This window comes from Bufo gargarizans, chromosome 5 (genome assembly GCF_014858855.1).
Source record: "Bufo gargarizans isolate SCDJY-AF-19 chromosome 5, ASM1485885v1, whole genome shotgun sequence".
In the NCBI taxonomy this organism is placed as follows: domain Eukaryota; kingdom Metazoa; phylum Chordata; class Amphibia; order Anura; family Bufonidae; genus Bufo; species Bufo gargarizans.
Genome location: NC_058084.1, coordinates 378,755,516 through 378,773,598, shown reverse-complemented (window position 1 = coordinate 378,773,598; position 18,083 = coordinate 378,755,516). Strand labels below are relative to the sequence as shown.

Sequence of the window (18,083 nt, the reverse complement as noted above, 5' to 3'; positions counted from 1 at the left end):
GCTCCCCCGGTCCCGACCTCCAGAGAGGCTGGCAATTTTTCCTATAGTGTGCAAGCACGGCCACCGGTGATGGATTGCAGGGTGGCTGTAACCATGGAAACAAGCAGTGTATAATGTAATAATGAATCCATCCAGCAAAGGAGACAATATGGATAATAACAATACATTAATAAGTGGCTTATATTAACTTTCTCTACATGCTAAATGCCACTTGCTGAAGTAACACAACCCGTTTAAGCCTAAAGCTGTAATACATACGTAATATGCTGTCCTCTTGGGAATTTCAGGAAGACATGTGAATCAACTAAAATATCTCTCAGGTCACTTCTGAACAGCAACATGCATTCTAAAGTGATCAGTCATCGTGACCCTTTTCAGTCAACATTTTCCTTTTGCTTCACTTTTTTGGTTAGTCTAATACTAGCGCTTTTAAAGTAGTGTTCATTTACCAAGATTATATTTTAATAGCAGATTTGATGGGTGTCAAGTCATTAAAAAGGATGTAATATTAGGGCAGCACAAGATCTACATAAAGCGTAATCTACAATACCTTATGAGACATTAGCTTTAATTACTGTGTGTGAAATAACCTGCTTAAAATGTTATCTGGACTCATGGTCCTAATGCTGCATTTACATGCACACAATTGTCAGGAAAGAAGCTTTTGTTACCAACAAGTGCCCTCACATTAGTGGAGGTGAAGTGCCACCTTTACATGCAGAGATCACCTTTATAGTGTGAGAACGAGCAATGGCTACTACTATCGCTCCTCCTCATACAGCTGCATTATATCTAGGCAGCAGAGTGCTGTTTAAACAACACCATCTGCTGCCCAGAAACAATAATTTAGGCGTCCACATGAATGATTGTTTAACACAATGAACAAGCGTTTTGCTCGTTCATCAGGTGATCTGCGCATCTTCTAAGTGTAATAAGTGAAAGGTCTGTGACACAGAACTTAGGTTCCCCAACTCACACTGCAGAGTTTTAGTGTATTCCTATGTGATGCGGTTTCAGCCTGTCTCCATTGTATCCTTCTTGTTATTGTTTACCCCTGTCAACTCTTACACACAGGAGGCAGGGGAAAGCAGAGTGCAGCTGCTCATCACAACATACACAGGAGATTCTGCACAAAGCAGACACAGATAGTATAAGCAGGAGGCAGGGGAAAGCAGAGTGCAGCTGCTCATCACAACATACACAGGAGATTCTGCACAAAGCAGACACAGATAGTATAAGCAGGAGGCAGGGGAAAGCAGAGTGCAGCTGCTCATCACAACATACACAGGAGATTCTGCACAAAGCAGACACAGATAGTATAAGCAGGAGGCAGGGGAAAGCAGAGTGCAGCTGCTCATCACAACATACACAGGAGATTCTGCACAAAGCAGACACAGATAGTATAAGCAGGAGGCAGGGGAAAGCAGAGTGCAGCTGCTCATCACAACATACACAGGAGATTCTGCACAAAGCAGACACAGATAGTATAAGCAGGAGGCAGGGGAAAGCAGTGTGCAGCTGCTCATCACAACATACACAGGAGATTCTGCACAAAGCAGACACAGATAGTATAAGCAGGAGGCAGGGGAAAGCAGTGTGCAGCTGCTCATCACAACATACACAGGAGATTCTGCACAAAGCAGACACAGATAGTATAAGCAGGAGGCAGGGGAAAGCAGTGTGCAGCTGCTCATCACAACATACACAGGAGATTCTGCACAAAGCAGACACAGATAGTATAGGCAGGAGGCAGGGGAAAGCAGTGTGCAGCTGCTCATCACAACATACACAGGAGATACTGCACAAAGCAGACACAGATAGTATAAGCAGGGGAAGCTGTGTAAACCTGCTCATCACAACATACATAGGAGATTCCGCACAAAGCACACAAAAATAGTATAGACAGGAGGTTGTTGAGAGCTATGTGAAGCTGCTTATCACAACATACACAGGAGATTCTGCACTAAGCACACACACATGAAGCTTATATTACACCCACAGATAATCGTTCAGATCATTGCTAACTAGCAATGATCTGGCAGTGTAATACTGCCACCGGTTTCCCCAAGAACGAGCAAACGCTTGTTCATTAGCAATAGGAATCTTTCAGCAGGTTAAAAAAATTATCGGTTGCTGGCGGCCGATCGTGCTGTGTGATCACGATCTGCTACCGGAAGATAGTGATTCAGTGGGGGGGGGCAGGATCGCTCATCCGCATACTGAGAAGGAGATTGCTCCATGTAATAGCAGCAGTCTCCTCCACTAGTGAGCAGGCGATTGCTTGGAAGGAAAACTTCCTTCCTAACAAACGCCTTTTGATCGGAGCGTCCAACATAAGCCTAGTGTGAGTGAGGGGATTGTATAACCGCAGCAAGTCACTGTAAGGATCCACATTTTATATCACAGCACTTCTGCTCTTATATCTTCATCAGCACATGGATATACAAAAGAAAAAGGAGGAGATCCGTGAGCCGGCAGGAAGGATTTGATAGATGATGGTACAATCGTTGTAGTTCACAGGAAGTCAGCCACACAAGAGAGAAAGAAAGTTCTAAACTGGTGGGGTAGATATCACATGACCCAGCTGCACAAAACAAAAGAATTCAATGTAACAGAGTTGAGAAGCAGCAATTTTCAGTTTTTGCATTTTCGTTTTTCCCGTCCCTGCCTTCCTGAAACCTAGAAACATAGAATGTGTCGGCAGATAAGAACCATTTAGCCCATCTAGTCTGCCCAATATACTGAATACTATGAATAGCCCCTGGCCCTATCTTATATGAGGGATGACCTTATGCCTATCCCATGCATGCTTAAACGCCTTCACTGTATTTGCAGCTACTACTTCTGCAGGAAGGCTATTCCATGCATCCACTACTCTCTCAGTAAAGTAATACTTCATGATATTACTTTTAACCTTTGCCCCTCTAATTTGAAACTATGTCCTCTTGTAGCAGTTTATCTTCTTTACCTTGTTGATTCCCTTTATGTATTTAAAAGTTTGTATCATATCCCCTCTGTCTCGTCTTTCTTCCAAGCTATACAGGTTAAGGTCCGTCAATCTTTCCTGGTAAGTTTTATTCTGCAATCCATGTACTAGTTTAGTAGCTCTTCTCTGAACTCTCTCCAAAGTATCAATATCCTTCTGGAGATATGGTCTCCAGTACTGAGCACAATACTCCAAATGAGGTCTCACTAGTGCTCTGTAGAGCGGCATGAGCACCTCCCACTTTCTACTGGTAATGCCTCTCCCTATACACCCAAGCATTCTGCTAGCATTACCTGCTGCTCTATGACATGGCCTGCATACCTTTAAGACTTCTGAAATAATGACCCCTAAATCCCTTTCCTCGGATACTGAGGTTAGGAATGTATCACTGATATTATATTCTGCTCTTGGGTTTTTACGCCCCAGGTGCATTATCTTGCACTTATCAACATTACATTTTAGTTGCCAGATTTTTGACCATTCCTCTAGTTTTCCTAAATCCTTTTCCATTTGGTGTATCCCTCCAGGACCATCAACCCTGTTACAAATCTTTGTGTCATCAGCAAAAAGACCCACCTTACCATTGAGGCCTTATGCAATTTCGCTGATAAAGATATTAAACAATATGGGTCCCAGAACAGATCCCTGAGGTACCCCACTGGGAACAAGACCATGGTGACTGCAAATGGTGACTGCAAATGGTCTTTCCATTAATTTCCCCACTATTGATGTCAGGCTTACTGGCCTATAGTTGCCCGATTCCTCCCTACTACCTTTCTTGTGAATGGAAATTAGCAAATGTTGTGCCCAATCTTCTGGGACGACTCCTGTTGCCAGTGATTGATAAATCTGTTAATGGTTTTGCTAGTTCACTACTAAGTTCTTTTAATAGCTTTGGGTGTATCCCATAAGGCCACTGTGACTTATTTGCATTAATTTTAGACAGCTGACTTAGAACCTCTTCCTCTGTAAACACACATGCATCAAAAGATTCATTAGTCTTCCTTCCTAACTGAGGTCCTTTTCCTTCATTTTCCTTTGTAAAAACTTTCAATTTGGCAATTCCTTGTTTTAGTTTCCTTTTTTCATTTATGTATCTGAAGAATGTCTTTTCGAATTTTTTCACTGACTGAGCTAATTTCTCTTCTGCATGTGCTTTAGAAGCTCTTATAACTTGTTTGGCCTCTCTCTGCCTAATCTTATAAATTTGCCTGTCATCCTCGTTTTTTTTTTTTGTTTGTTTTTAATAATTACTAAATGCTATCTTTTTCTTTTCGATTTTGGCCACTTCTGCTGAGTACCACAGTGGTCTCTTCCTATTTTTGCTTTTACTGACGAGCCTAATGCAATTATCTGTTGCCTTCAATAGTGCCACTTTTAAGTAGTCCCATTTCTCCTGGACTACATTGAAACTGTTCCAATCTGATAGGGACTCGAATAGCACTAATCTAATTTTAGAAAAGTCAGTTTTTCTAAAATCTAAAACTTTTGTTTTTGTGTGGTGTTACTCAGTCACTGTACTTATAGTAAACCACACTGGTGATCACTAGATACCAAGCTTTCCCCAACAGTAATATCAGATACCAAATTCCCATTTGTGAATACTAAATCTAAAATGGCCTCCTTCCGGGTTGGCTCCTCAACTACTTGCTGTAGAGATAATCCCAGTAGGGAATTTAGAATATCTGTACTCCTGGCAGAACTAGCTATCTTGGTTTTCCAGTTTACATCAGGAAGATTAAAGTCTCCCATAATGATAACGTCCCCATTCAATGTAATTTTAGCTATTTCCTCGAATAGTAGATCATCTAATTCTTTGACTTGGCTAGGTGGTCTATATATCACACCTACACAAGTTACCTTATGATTCTCAAGCTGCAAGGTAACCCAAACTGACTCTAAATTGGTCTTGCTAACTTGCATTAAATTAGATTTTATGCTATCTTTCACAAACAGGGCCACCCCTCCCCCTTTCTTGCCTTCTCTGTCTTTCCTATATAGAGAGAGAAACCTCATTACTCCCATTGAACCATGTCTCAGTAACAGCCACTAAATCTATATTCTCAGATGCCATTAGAGACTCAAGTTCATTGATCTTATTCCCTAAACTGCGAGCATTTGTAGACAAGACTCTGAGCTTGTCATTTCTTAACCTATGTGCTACTGGCATCTTCTGGCATTGTTCCGGGGGGCAGTCGGACTGCTGGATTATCACTCTTTTGCCCCCCTTTCCTAGTTTAAATGCTCCTTAGCAAATACTTTGAACTGTTCACTGAGAAAATTCGTTCCCTTGAGAGAAAGATGCAAACCATCTTTCTTGTACAGTTCTTTTCCATTCCAACGAGAGCTAACATGAGACACAAAGCCAAACCCTTGGTTCAGACACCATTCACCAAGCCATACATTGAATTCCTTAATGGGCATCTTCCTGTCATGCTTAAGGTTATGCACAGGAAAAACTGCAGAGAATGAAACTGTTGATGCAACCTCCCGTATATCATTTCCAAGTGTGTGAAAAGCTTCCTTCACCTTTGATACCTTTTTAATTTTTCCTTCACATAGCCATATGAGTGCTTGTTTTTTGCAAGACAATTTGTACTTTCTAATGCCACTATTTATTTTTGTATAAAATGTAGTAGGAAGCGGGATGAAATAAAAAAACAAAAAAGCTATTTTGCCACAGTTTTACAGTAAAACCGACTTGTGATCTTCATTCTCGATGTCAGCATGAATCTGGCGTTACCACATTTGTATGGTTTTTAGAAATTTTAATACTGAAAACTTTAGAAAACATAATGTTTTTCTTTTTACTGCCATATTTTGACCCCCATAACTTGTTTTTTTTATAGTGATTTCTACAGAGATGTGGGGGGCTAATTGTTTTGCTGGACGATCTGTAGTTTTTGATAATTCCATTTTGGGATGTGTATGACCATTTGATCAATTTTTATAACATTTTTGGGGGCGATAAAGTCATTAAAAAAAACGCCAGTAGGTCCCTAAGTGAACCACAATTTGCAGTCATCAGATTGCAACTTGTACAGAATAATGGATTTTGATCCATTATTCTGTAAAGAAATTCCTATATCCCAGTTCAGTGCTGCCACCTGCTGACCTGAACTTGTATATACTAATAATGAGCCAAGAAGCTTAGTACAGGCTTCAGACCATTATTAGAACAGGGCACTTACCCAGATCTCAACTGGGGGAAAGCGTGCCTGACCCGGAGGCGTGCGCTTCTGGGTTTTAGCTTTCTCTGACACTGTAGTCACATTTAAATACAGCATCTGAGGGGTTAAATGTCAATGGTCAGCATTACCACTGATCGGTTTCCGTGTCATAGCTCTGTTATAGAAGGAAGTCATTAAGCAGTTAAGCAAATTCTGTTGTAGTTAAACCAGAAAAATATATTTCTCATAATAAACTGCAATAAAGCAATATGTTATTATAATCATGTATTGGGTGTGCTAATCCTTTGATACATTTTTAGTTTTTCTTCTCAATATCTGCCCTATAATGTTCCTTGAGGAACATTTTAAAAACACTATATGAAAAATACAGTTTTCAGTAATACACAACATACACTATATGGACAACAGTATTGGGGGGCCTACAGGTGCTTTCATGAAAACACATTTTAAATTCATAGGCATTAATATGGAGTTGATCCTCCCTCTGCAGCTAAAACAGTTTCTACTCTTCTAGGAGGGTTTTTCCCACAAGATTTAGAGTACGTCTGTGGGAATTTTTTCCCATCTATCCAGAACAGCATTTGACATTGCATGAGAGGCAATGGCATGCAATCTCTGTTCTAGTTCACCCCAAAGGTGTTGGGCTTGAGCTTGGGGGTCTGCGTGGGCCAGTTAAAGGCTATGTACACCTTTGAGGGCATTTTTGTTAATTATTGCATTGTACTCATTTTGCACTAAAAATCTTTTTTTCAATTGTCTTTATTAAAAATATGGAGTCCTTTTTTCTGTACATAGCTGAGATGGTCTAGTAGCAGCCTGTGAATTTTCTCTCTTTTTCATCAGTTGGGGAGCAGGCGGATTCCTTATCTCTGTTTATGACCTCTTAGTAGTTTACAGATAAGGGTTATTAGATGATGGGCACAAAGTGAAAGTACCAGTCACACAGTTAGAAAAACAGTTAACCCTTTGTAACAGAACGGCTCAATATTTTTAATAAAGGACAATTGAAAATATGATTTTAAGTGAAAAATTAGTAAAATGCAATCAAACAAAAATTGCCTCCAAAGGTGTACATAGCCTTTAAGTTCTACCGAACTAAACTCATCCTCACTTTGTGTTTTAGGGCACAGTCATACTGGAACAGAAAATGACCTTCCCCAAACTATCCCCACAAAGATGGATGTGGAAATTGTCTAAATTGTCTTGGCATGCTGTAGTATTAAGAGTTCCTTTCACTGGAACTAAGGGGCGTAGGCCAACCCCTGAAAAACAACCCCATAGCATTAACCTTCCTCCACCATACAGTTGGCACAATGCCCAAACCCAGACTTGTTCGTCAGACTGCCAGATAGAGAAGTGTGATTTGTCACTCCACATAACACGTTTCCACTGCTCCAGAGTCCAGTGGCAGTGGCTTGGTAATGTAAGGCTTGCATGCTGCTGCTTGGCCATGGCATGAAACTTCAAGCACACAGGTTTTGCGCTGATGTTAATGTTAACTTATGTTAACTTTGCAATAATGCGACTAACAGTTGAGTATCTAGGAGGGAAAAATGTCATGAAATGACTTGTAACGATGGAATCCTATCCTACAATGCTTTTTAGAACGAGCCATTCTTTCACACATGATTTTAGGTGCTGGATTTTACACATATGTGGCAATGCGATGGAATAAAACACCTGAATTCAATGATTAAGTGAATGGTCCCAATACTTTTATCCATATGGTGTACATAAAACTCTGTGCCCTTGAAATGTTGCACTTGCTTTCTAGTGTAAAACCATTCCCTACTGTAACTGTGCCAGCATACAGAAAATATTCCATGATACTGCATGGCAGCCCATGAACACCCTTTTAAATCTGGCCCTGAATTTGTTGGAAGAATTCCAGTGCAGTGGAAACAGCAATAAACACTTCAGCTAATGCGAATACTAGTATATGTGCCTCTTCTATTTGACATCTCCTCGGTTTTTAGGGATACAGTATCTTAGGGTGGGTTCACATCACGTTTTATGCTTCCTTTTTGTTAAGAATGGAACGCTATGCTGAACTGATATCACTACATGGCATCAGTCTGAGGCATCCGTTTAACGTATACCTTTTTTGTATACTTTGAATGAATGGGAAAAATGTGATGTGAACCCAGCCTTAGTTGATCAGTACTCAATACAAAATGTAAGAGTCCGCATTTGGTTACCTACATTTAAAATGTATTCTATTAAATCATTCAGAATTAATAGAGGACCTTTATCAATTACAGATAGAGGAGAGGGATTACAAAGAGTCTCCGTAGGTGGCAGTTGAAGATTTAAACTGAGAATCCGCTCCGTGAGATGGACAAAAAATACGAAAAAGAACAAATAAAAGGTGGAATGTGGAATGTGGCAAGGAATATAGGGTCTGGAAACCTTCTAATGCCCAATTCATGTACTGAGCTATTTTTACCCCAGTTCAGTTTGCTATATTCTCTGGTTTCCTGCTCATAAAATAATATACATTTAACTACTGTATTATTTAACTGATTATAGACAGATCACTAAATACTAAGCAAACATAGCGTACTGTATCATCTCACAATTGTATAATCGAAGAAAAAAATATAAATCAGCTCCCATTCAATTCCCACACTTAGGACAATGGATATTTAGCAAACCACTGCAAAGGTTTGACAGCATGGCCGATTTCACATCACTTGGCAGTCTGTTCTCTTGTATGACAGCTTTTATGTAACTCGGAGTCATTATGTAATTAATATTTACAGACGTAGCCATAATCCCTTGGGCATTTTGGCATTAAACTGCTCTGTCAGGTCCTTCCTTGTAACCTGGAATGTTATGAATAAATATTTCACAACACCCCTCAGGCTGCTGTTTAAAACCAGTTATCGATCAGTTCAACACAAAAGTTTCAAGAGAAAATCAGCCTCATACCCAAGGGTGAATTTGCTATAGACCCTACAGGGAAATTTCCCGCTGGGCTGAAGCTTAGGAGGGGGACCGCCCAAGCCCTCCTCTAGGTACATAACGTTCTGATGCTTTCTTATGCATCTGGCCAAAGGATGGCGATACAGTTGAATACTGTGGTAGGACAGCAGTATTTTGTGCTGCACAGTGGAATTTGGTTCTGCTAGGGCGGTACTTTGTTCTCCACTATGGTATTGCTGACCCCGCCTACTTCTGCTGTACCTACTTGTTTTACTCTACCTTCTGTCAGTTTGGACAACCTACAACATGAGCCCACTTTTAGGTTTTTTTCCCGGGCCACTTTAAGTTTCTAGTTTGCCCCTGATCATACCCTCAAGGTCCCATAAAATACTATTTGCCATATATTAACCTGTCTTTTATGGCTGAATAGATGTTCTTAAAGGTAGTCGGTCACCTCAAAAATAACTTCCCATCTAAGCACCTATGGCTTGACGGTTCTGCGTACAAATAACATACCTTTCTTTGTAAAAATCCATTCCTTGAATATGGGAAAATTTATCTTTTCATGTTTATGCTAATGAGGATTCCAGTACACTGTGGACAAGGTCGCACCATTCAGTGTACCATCGTTCCGTCTCTTACACAACCTAGTACCTCCTATTATGATTTGACAGCACCAGGCTCCTTGTACATCATTGCTCCCGTCTCCAAAAACCTGCACCTCTGCTGTTTAAACTTCAGGGAGTGCACAGAACAGTGGTCCTGTAGTGGAATTTCCCCTTTAGGGTCTATGTACAGTCCACCCTTGTGGTAAGCACAAGTTGGGGAGAGCTAAGGAGGTCGAGGAGGATATTGGAGTGTTAGGGACTGTAAAAAGTAACAGAGTTAAAATGCAGATTTTTTTTTTTTCCCCTCAGATCTTTATTTACCCATTAGATGCTTACCAGGATCTAACACCATGGCACAGGCAATGGCAAGGAAACCAGGGGTTGCCTTATTCTGACTTATTTGCAAGTTACAAAGCAAAGAATCCTAAAGGTGACATATTACCCACCTCCCCGGCATTGAAAAATGCCTACAAAATATGTTACAGCCCCCCCCCCAACTGGTTACCTTCCCTTTGTACCCTTACTGCAGACTGCTAGCAATTTGTTCATAACTTCTAGTATAAATAATAAAGGAATGGCACAACATAGAGTCATGAGACTAGATGCTCCAGAATTGTACTTACATGGGGGATGCATGTAGCTATTAAAACAGACATGTCAGGAGTGGTGAAAGGTCCTCTTTAAGAACAAAAGGAGTGACTTCTGGATTACAAGCACACCGATTCTATAGAAATATGCTCTAAATATATTTGTACCACATTAGTCAGTAGATAGAAAAGATAAAGAGCCCTCAGTCCTTAATTCCTTTTAATTGCTAAATGAAAAGAACAAGCTTTGGAGACTTCTTAGGTCTCTTCATCAGGCACAATGTACAGTCACACATTCATACAGAAAAGGACATACAGATGTGTGCTTCCTTACATTTCCTCAAATGTAGTCTCCAAAGCTTTTTTTTTTTTTGCTTAGGATAGGTCATCAATATCAGATCGGCATGGCGTATGACTCCTAGGACTCCCACCGATCCGCTGTTTACAGGAGCTACCGGAACTACACAGCTCCATACACTGTCTAGTGGTCAAGTTTGGTTACTGCAGTGCTGCTCTCATTCACTTGAGCAGCTGTAAGGGAAATGCCTGGCTAGCCAAGGCTTCTCCCTGCAAAATAAGCTGTTTATTGGAATACCATGAGAAGGAGCCCCACCAACTGCTCTTTGAAAGTTGTCTCCGATGAGTAGAGTAATGAAAAATGAAAAGGCTGGGCACATTTTTATCTTGACTAGCTCATTCATCTGCCTCACAGAATAACCAGATGTAGGCTTTCTAGAAGACACAGCTCTGATAACTATTGTACGGAGCCAAGCTCCTGTGTGATCCTTTTATGACTAGGACAGAAATGTATCCACTAGAAGTAAATAATAAAAGCTCTTATTGAATGACAGCAAATGGCAGGTCTTGAAAACCGAGAAACTGACCCAGAAAACACATGGGAAATCATATAAATTTTCATTATACAAAGAACATTTATTTGCCAAAACAGAAATATCTCTTTAAATAAAGGTCACAAAACAGTAAATACACACAACTGTAATAACCCGTACAGTAAGGTACATGCACTATTTATCAGGGGCAGACTGGAAAGTAAAAGTGACCCTGAAAAAAAAAAAATACCCCATGTTGTAGGCAGGTCCAAACCGACAGAACACCACAAGTAGGCAGCAATAAGAAGTCAGCAATACCATAGTGCAAAATACTGTCCTAGCAGAACCAAATACCACAAGGCAGCACAATATACTGCCCCAAATGCTTCTGTGGTGACCATCAATAGCTGCCATTTTCACTCTCCTCCAGTCCAACTGTCTCCGATTAAGATATGGAGCAGGGGGCTTAGGAGGTGAGATGTGTGGTCACTGGCCGGGTACATGAGTACCTGATTCTCACAGGGTTAATTACCGCTGAGTGTATTAGATCGTTATGTACGCGGCCCGCAGCAGAGAAGAGGGCTTGGGCGGCCCCCTGGGCATAGGGCTACTGGGAGATTTCCCTGTAAAGTCTATAGCCAGTCCGCCCCTGCTAGTTATCCTGACTATTGAATGGCATTAAAATAAAAGAAGTAACAAAACACAAGCAAAAAATGTCTGAAATGTTGAGATTTCGCCTATCATAAGGCCCTATTACACTGCCTGATATTCGAGCGCGATGATAACCGCCTTGATTGGTGCTCGTTTGAATCAGCCTATTACACAGGCCAATGCAAAGTGAATGAGGGAGGTCAATTCTAATGACCATCGGTAGCACATCCCTGATTACACTGGATATGGATATACCAGTAAGTGCGCATCTTTTATCCTGATAAAAGATGCAAAGCAGTCTACAAACCAGTGTTAGCTCGTTTATCGGTGACACAATTGTATGGGCCAGTTATCGGGAATACGTGTTCCTATGAATGATTGTTCCCGATGGCCTGGAAATTCTCAAGTGTAATAGGCCCTTTACTCTATAAACAGTTGCAGCTTGATTAAAATCTATCAAATCAATAACTAAAAAAAACTCCCCACTAGACATCAGAATCAAATACAAAATCTGTCTTATGTTGGATGGAAAAAAATTTACGTCCCCATTTACCATCACCTATCGATACCTATAACAATGGTCCCCAAACAGTGGCTTTACAGCCATATGTGGCTCACAACCCCAATCGGCGCGTCTTGCCATAGAATCCCAACTTATAGCTATACTTCTATTGTACTCCACAGAATTAAAAACATATCCAGACTTCCAAACACTTAGCTAGTATAATACAAATGTTTCAGTTCTGCAAACCTTTGTAATTTTGTGATCTTCATTTTCTCATCTTTAAAATTTTCCCTACTCCATTTTAGATACATTTCACTCAAATCTCCGTGGGCCAGACAAGACAGCATAGCATGCTGCACGATTCTGTCCCGTAAAACGATGGCCACCATAATGGAAACCCAAACAGTCTATACTACACTCGTAGCGCTCCATCGGCCATATGACGGATCCGGAAACACAGTTATTTTCGTTCTTCTGCTACTAGAATGGAGCAGAACAACCGGAAATAACCAAGCAGATGTGAACCCAGCCTTAAATTTGGCTCCCGACCATTGCTCAAAATTGGATGTGGCTCCCAAGGTACAGATGGTTCTGGACCTCTGACCTACACTATTACTGACTATTCAAAAAATAATCAGTTACCGAATTTCTACTACCCGTGTTCACTTAACCCCAGAGATGTCTCTATAATTCCCTAACAGAAAATGATGTCACCCCACCATACAAGTACCACACTGTTATAGCAGAATATTAGAAATAAAAATCCCGGAGATCAGACTTTCAAATTAAATTTCATGTGATCTGGTTTTACTCCCAGCATCCAAATGAGTCATTTTGCAATTCTCAAAGGGGCAGCTTGACTACTTTTAATTTAATTTCCAGGAGCTGGGCCAGAAGATTGAGAAGTATAAAGAAACCAACATAGTCATCAGACTGCAGAGGACGAAGGACGTAGTAATGTCTTGTTATAACACTGGGAAAAGGGGACAAAGATAAACCACAATTTTAATAAAGGAAAACAACCCAGATTTTAGATTTGTAGAGACTTGGATAACTTCCTTGTGCAGACAGCACCAGTGATGATACACTAGGCATGGTAGCACCAAGCACAGCCTAGCGTCTGCTGATAATGAGACCATTTAATGCTGCCACAGTCTACCTCACACTATGCCTACTGTTCTCCGAGGTGCAGTCTTAATCAGATCTCGTCTTTCTACATTGTCCGCTCTCTGCCAGTCAATGTACATAAATATACAGGGGTTGTCAATGTGCAGCATCTGCTGAATGTCAGGGAGAAATTACTCCGCTCCCATATTGGCATTCTTACTTCTAGAAAGTGTTTGCTATGTCTGGGTGTACCCGCGTGTGCTAGCTAGTACCTTTGGCTATTTGTTTAATGGATTAGATGGGACTAGAATTTGGCATACTCTGTTGGAGATGGACAAAATGCCAGTAAACAACTAAGCACCTAGCTGGGAAAAAAAAAACAATAGCTCAACAAAAGTGACCCGTGCAGAACTAATATGTGGTTTATGGCAACTAGGCATTGCATTATTTTACACTGACGTTTAGCATCACTGTGGACTCTGGTTTATATCTTTAAAAGGTTTTACCGCCTAGGAGCTGACAGTGACAGTGACTGGCTGCAGCAGTCTTGGGACCAAGCCACTTTCAGTCCAGTCGGGAACAGGGCAGCAGAGCAGGAAAGGTGGGACTGCAGATAGGAGAGTTGATTATTTTGTATCAAATGGGCATAAGTTACCACAATTGGGTTTGTTGGTTCCATGGACAGACAAACGCCTTTAAAGAGGTACTCCCATCTGAGACAATGGGGGGCATATCACTAGGATAAGCCTCCAATTTCTGATAGATGGGGATCCCCTCTCTGGGACCCGCACCTATCTCATAAAGGCAGCTGGAAAAGTCCTGGAGGGTTCATCGTGTATGCGTGGCTGCCCTCCATTCATTTCTAAGGGGCCTCCGAAAATAGCTGAGCACCTGCTCGGCTATTTCCGTCGGGCCCATATAAGTAAATGGGAGCCGTGGCCGCGCAAGTGCTGTGCGCTTCCATTCACTTCTAGTGGGAGAGCGTCTGGTGGAGGCCGGACCCAGGGAAACTCAGGGTCCTCCAGCCACCACTTTCCCCACTCTGTTCTCGATATAGGTGCGGGTCCCAGCGGTGGGAACCCCACCTATTAGATAATGGGGACATATTCTAGCAACAAGCCCCCATTGTCTCAAATGGGAATACCCCTTTAAAAGGGTTTTCCGGTAAAAATTAGTTATTTTATCAAGGGCCCACAGCATGGCCCAGAACAGATAAGGTACTTACCTGCCCCATACCACTCTGGTACTCTGTGCTGCTCCCATCTTCTGGTCCCTGTGCTATTTACATCAGATTGGCTATGGGCATAGTCAGATGACCCGCTCCAGCGGTGATGTGCTGCTTGTGGCCACATCACTGATGAAGCTAGTTAGTGGTTGGAGTGGTGCATGTGACCATGCCTATAGCCAGCCTGATGTAAACGGTGCCAGGACCGGAAGATGGAGACAGCAGGGACAGTGCAGAGGACAGGAGCGGCGGGGAGCAGGTAAGCATGGATTTTCTATTTCAGGGCCATGCTGTGGGCACTTGATTACAAAAAAATATATAAAAAATCATCACTTTTACCGGAAAACCCCTTTAAGATGATGTGCAAAAAAGTACAGTATAATGCATAAAAAAGACATCTAAATGTAGCGGAAACAATAATCATGGATTTGGCAGTATGGTGCCAATTTTAAAATGAAGCAGCCCTGAATGATGCCACGTAGAACCTAAAAAATAGAATACAAAACATAGAATAAAACACATATGGGGTCATTTATTAAGACTGTCGTTTTAGACACCGGTCTTAATACCCCTGCGCTGGTGCTTGATGTGCTGAAGTAATGTAGAGGTGTCAGACTCCGCTGGCCTAAACCTACACAGGCTTCCTTGCTGGCGTAGATTTAGATCATTTTCTACACCTAAAAAGGCGCAGAAAATGATGAATGAGATGAGCCCACCGGCCCGCAACCTTCCCCACTTACACCACATCATTTTTTAGAAGTCGCATAAGTGGCGTGGAAGGGGAAGAAGCCACAGAATCGGCCACAAAAATTGGCATATATCTGTTTATAAATGACCCCCATAGGACCTCTAATGACATCACTGGAGGGAAACTCTAGCAAACTCTCAGTTGTGAGATATATTCGATCTGTACTGTTTCTAGCCTCTGGTTGTAAAAAGGAATGTTCCTATTGATTGCAAACAGAGATCTTGAAAATGTTGAGAAATTGGAACACAAAGTGTATTAGAAATTTGCAGGATATACAGCAGTAGTCACATACCATGCCAGTGTGTGAACAGTCACAAAGTCACAGATACAAGAGATTTTAAAAAGCAAGAAGCAGTCATTACTGAACATGGCTATGTATGGAGGGAAAGTCATAAAGATATTACACTCAAAATTATCTCAACTGAGGCATGTGCCTTTAACCTTGCAGAACAGTTATTATCCCAATCCACAAAGGGCAGCGGTGGTTCTCTCAGTTGGATATACAGATTTATTCCTCCCTGATTCAGAGATATCGCAGTAACGTTTAATTTATCTCGGTCCATCCTCCGTCAACTCACTATCAGGACCCTTTTATCCAGGCTAAGGTCAGGTCTCTGATCACCAAATAAACATGCAGATGACAGCACCAAATACCCTAGTTGATAGGCAGCCCTCTCCCCTTTATAGGCAGCCCTCGTCCCCTTTATAGGCAGCCCTCGTCCCCTTTATAGGCAGCCCTCGTCCCCTTTATAGGCAGCCCTCGTCCCCTTTATAGGCAGCCCTCGTCCCCTTTATAGGCAGCCCTCGCCTATACAAAAAAGAATGTGCTGCTGACAAGCCATGAGACTGCAGGTGGACAATCAATCATCGCCATACAGCAGTGATGCCTGCTTCATGAAAATGCAACGATCGGGAACGAATATTGCTCTTTCCTGATCTTGGCCAAGTCTATCGGCCTGCACTGAAGGGTCATGTGACCCAAAGGTCCTACTGCACGTGCTACAATGCAATACTGGGTTATAATGCAGCTTGGCCACTAGGTGGCAGCACAGCAGTAGGATATATACATCATAAACTATATATAACTTAGGGGGTCATTTATTAAGACCGTTTTAGACGCTGGTCTTAAGGCCCTGCGCTGGATCCGCCAGCCTCTATTTAACTTCGGGGGCTTCACCATCGCTTCTAGGTAGCTGGCGTAGATTCAGACCATTTTCTCTGCCTAAAACAGCCGTAGAAAATGAACCACCCACTTTTTTAGACTTGGTGTGAGCGGGGAAAAGTTGCAGATTGCGGCACAAATAACCTTTGCGCTGCAATCTGCACCAAAAATATGCCTCATATAGATGTATTTCTGTTATAAAAATAACCCCCCTAGTCTGTATGAAAGGGCATTTCAGCCTTAGGTACTTCTAAAGCTGTAACAAAGCACTTCCAAGACCACAGAAGTAGTTTCCATAATTAAAGATTTTTCTCTTTTGCCTAGTGAATAAAACGGCAATACTAGTCCTCCATGTTGAGCCAGTGATTGATGGGAAAATGCACAGCAGTGATCACACATGTGGCACAAGGATGGGTAGGACGTAGTCTCTATCAACATGTCGCCCAAACAGCAATAACTCTGAATGCACTTGCACTCTCTTTCGTCTCTTACACATTGAATAAGGTAAACGACCAGATTTTCCTTCTGCATCCATGTTTGCGGATGGGATGCGGACAACACACTATGTGCTGTCCACATCCGTTTGTCTATTCCACCGCCCCACAAATAACATGTCCTATTCTTGTCTGTTATGCATTAAAGGATAGGACATTTCTACAGGGGTTAAAAAAAAAAAAACGGCATGTACACGGGCAGGATCTGTGTTATGCAGATACGCAATTTGGGAACACAAAATGGATAGGGCTGCATGCACGGGGTCTAAGCCTCATATTATTAATAAATTTTTTTAGAAGCATTGAAACAGATATAAGGCGAAGTGGTTATCGAATCCATCTATATTTAGTCCTTGCATATTATAAATCATGTAATACTATATTTAATTATATCCCTGTTTATGGAGCGACTCCTCTGCTGGACCATATCTGATGTGAAGATGGCCATCATGGAAGTCCTTTTCTGTTACGTCTGCATTTTAGTACTGTACAATTGAGGAACTGGTGCCTTTTGTGAATCCTGCTGGACTGAACTGGATTCTAAACTAAAACATACTTTTTTTCTGTCTATAGAGACACAGTCCTGTCTGGGAGCTGCAAAAGAAACCGACGACGCAGGCTCCAGAAGAAGCCAATGGAAATGACTTGTCTGTAACGATGTCACAAAGCGCTTCTAGGACCGGAGAAGTGATTTCCAGAATTAAAGATTTTTCTCTCTTTGCCTAGTTTACATTCAGAAACTGTTCACGTACCTGTTTCTGTTTGAGGGCTTCCATGGACTCAAATTCCAGTCTGGCTAATTTTATCCGGATGTCATATGGTTTGTTGGGAATCACAAATGCCAAGATAAACTTCAGAGCTAGCAGAGCGTGCTGTCAAATTAAAAAGACAAAAAGAATAATGTTAGCCAAAAGACAGAAGACAAAGGGAGACTCAGCCACACTTCTTGGTGCTCGCTGGTATGATTAGCTATGCTCATATTCTTCATGTATTCTGGCAGCACAATACAACTTCAGTAGCTTTGTCAAACACGTTCCTTTGTAATCAGACATGCACAATAAGGC

The 18,083-nt window shown here is 41.6% G+C and overlaps 1 protein-coding gene across 3 annotated transcripts in view; it reads right to left on the bottom strand.

The window, feature by feature from the left end:
• The window catches only part of ANO10 (anoctamin 10), a 240,035-nt gene that overhangs the window by 72,721 nt on the left and 149,231 nt on the right, over positions 1-18,083 (bottom strand). For all 3 annotated transcript variants that reach the window (XM_044294674.1, XM_044294676.1, XM_044294675.1), the window contains exon 12: positions 17,772-17,891. In XM_044294674.1, coding sequence (XP_044150609.1) covers positions 17,772-17,891 — 120 coding nt within the window. The remainder of the gene's footprint in view (positions 1-17,771; positions 17,892-18,083) is intronic.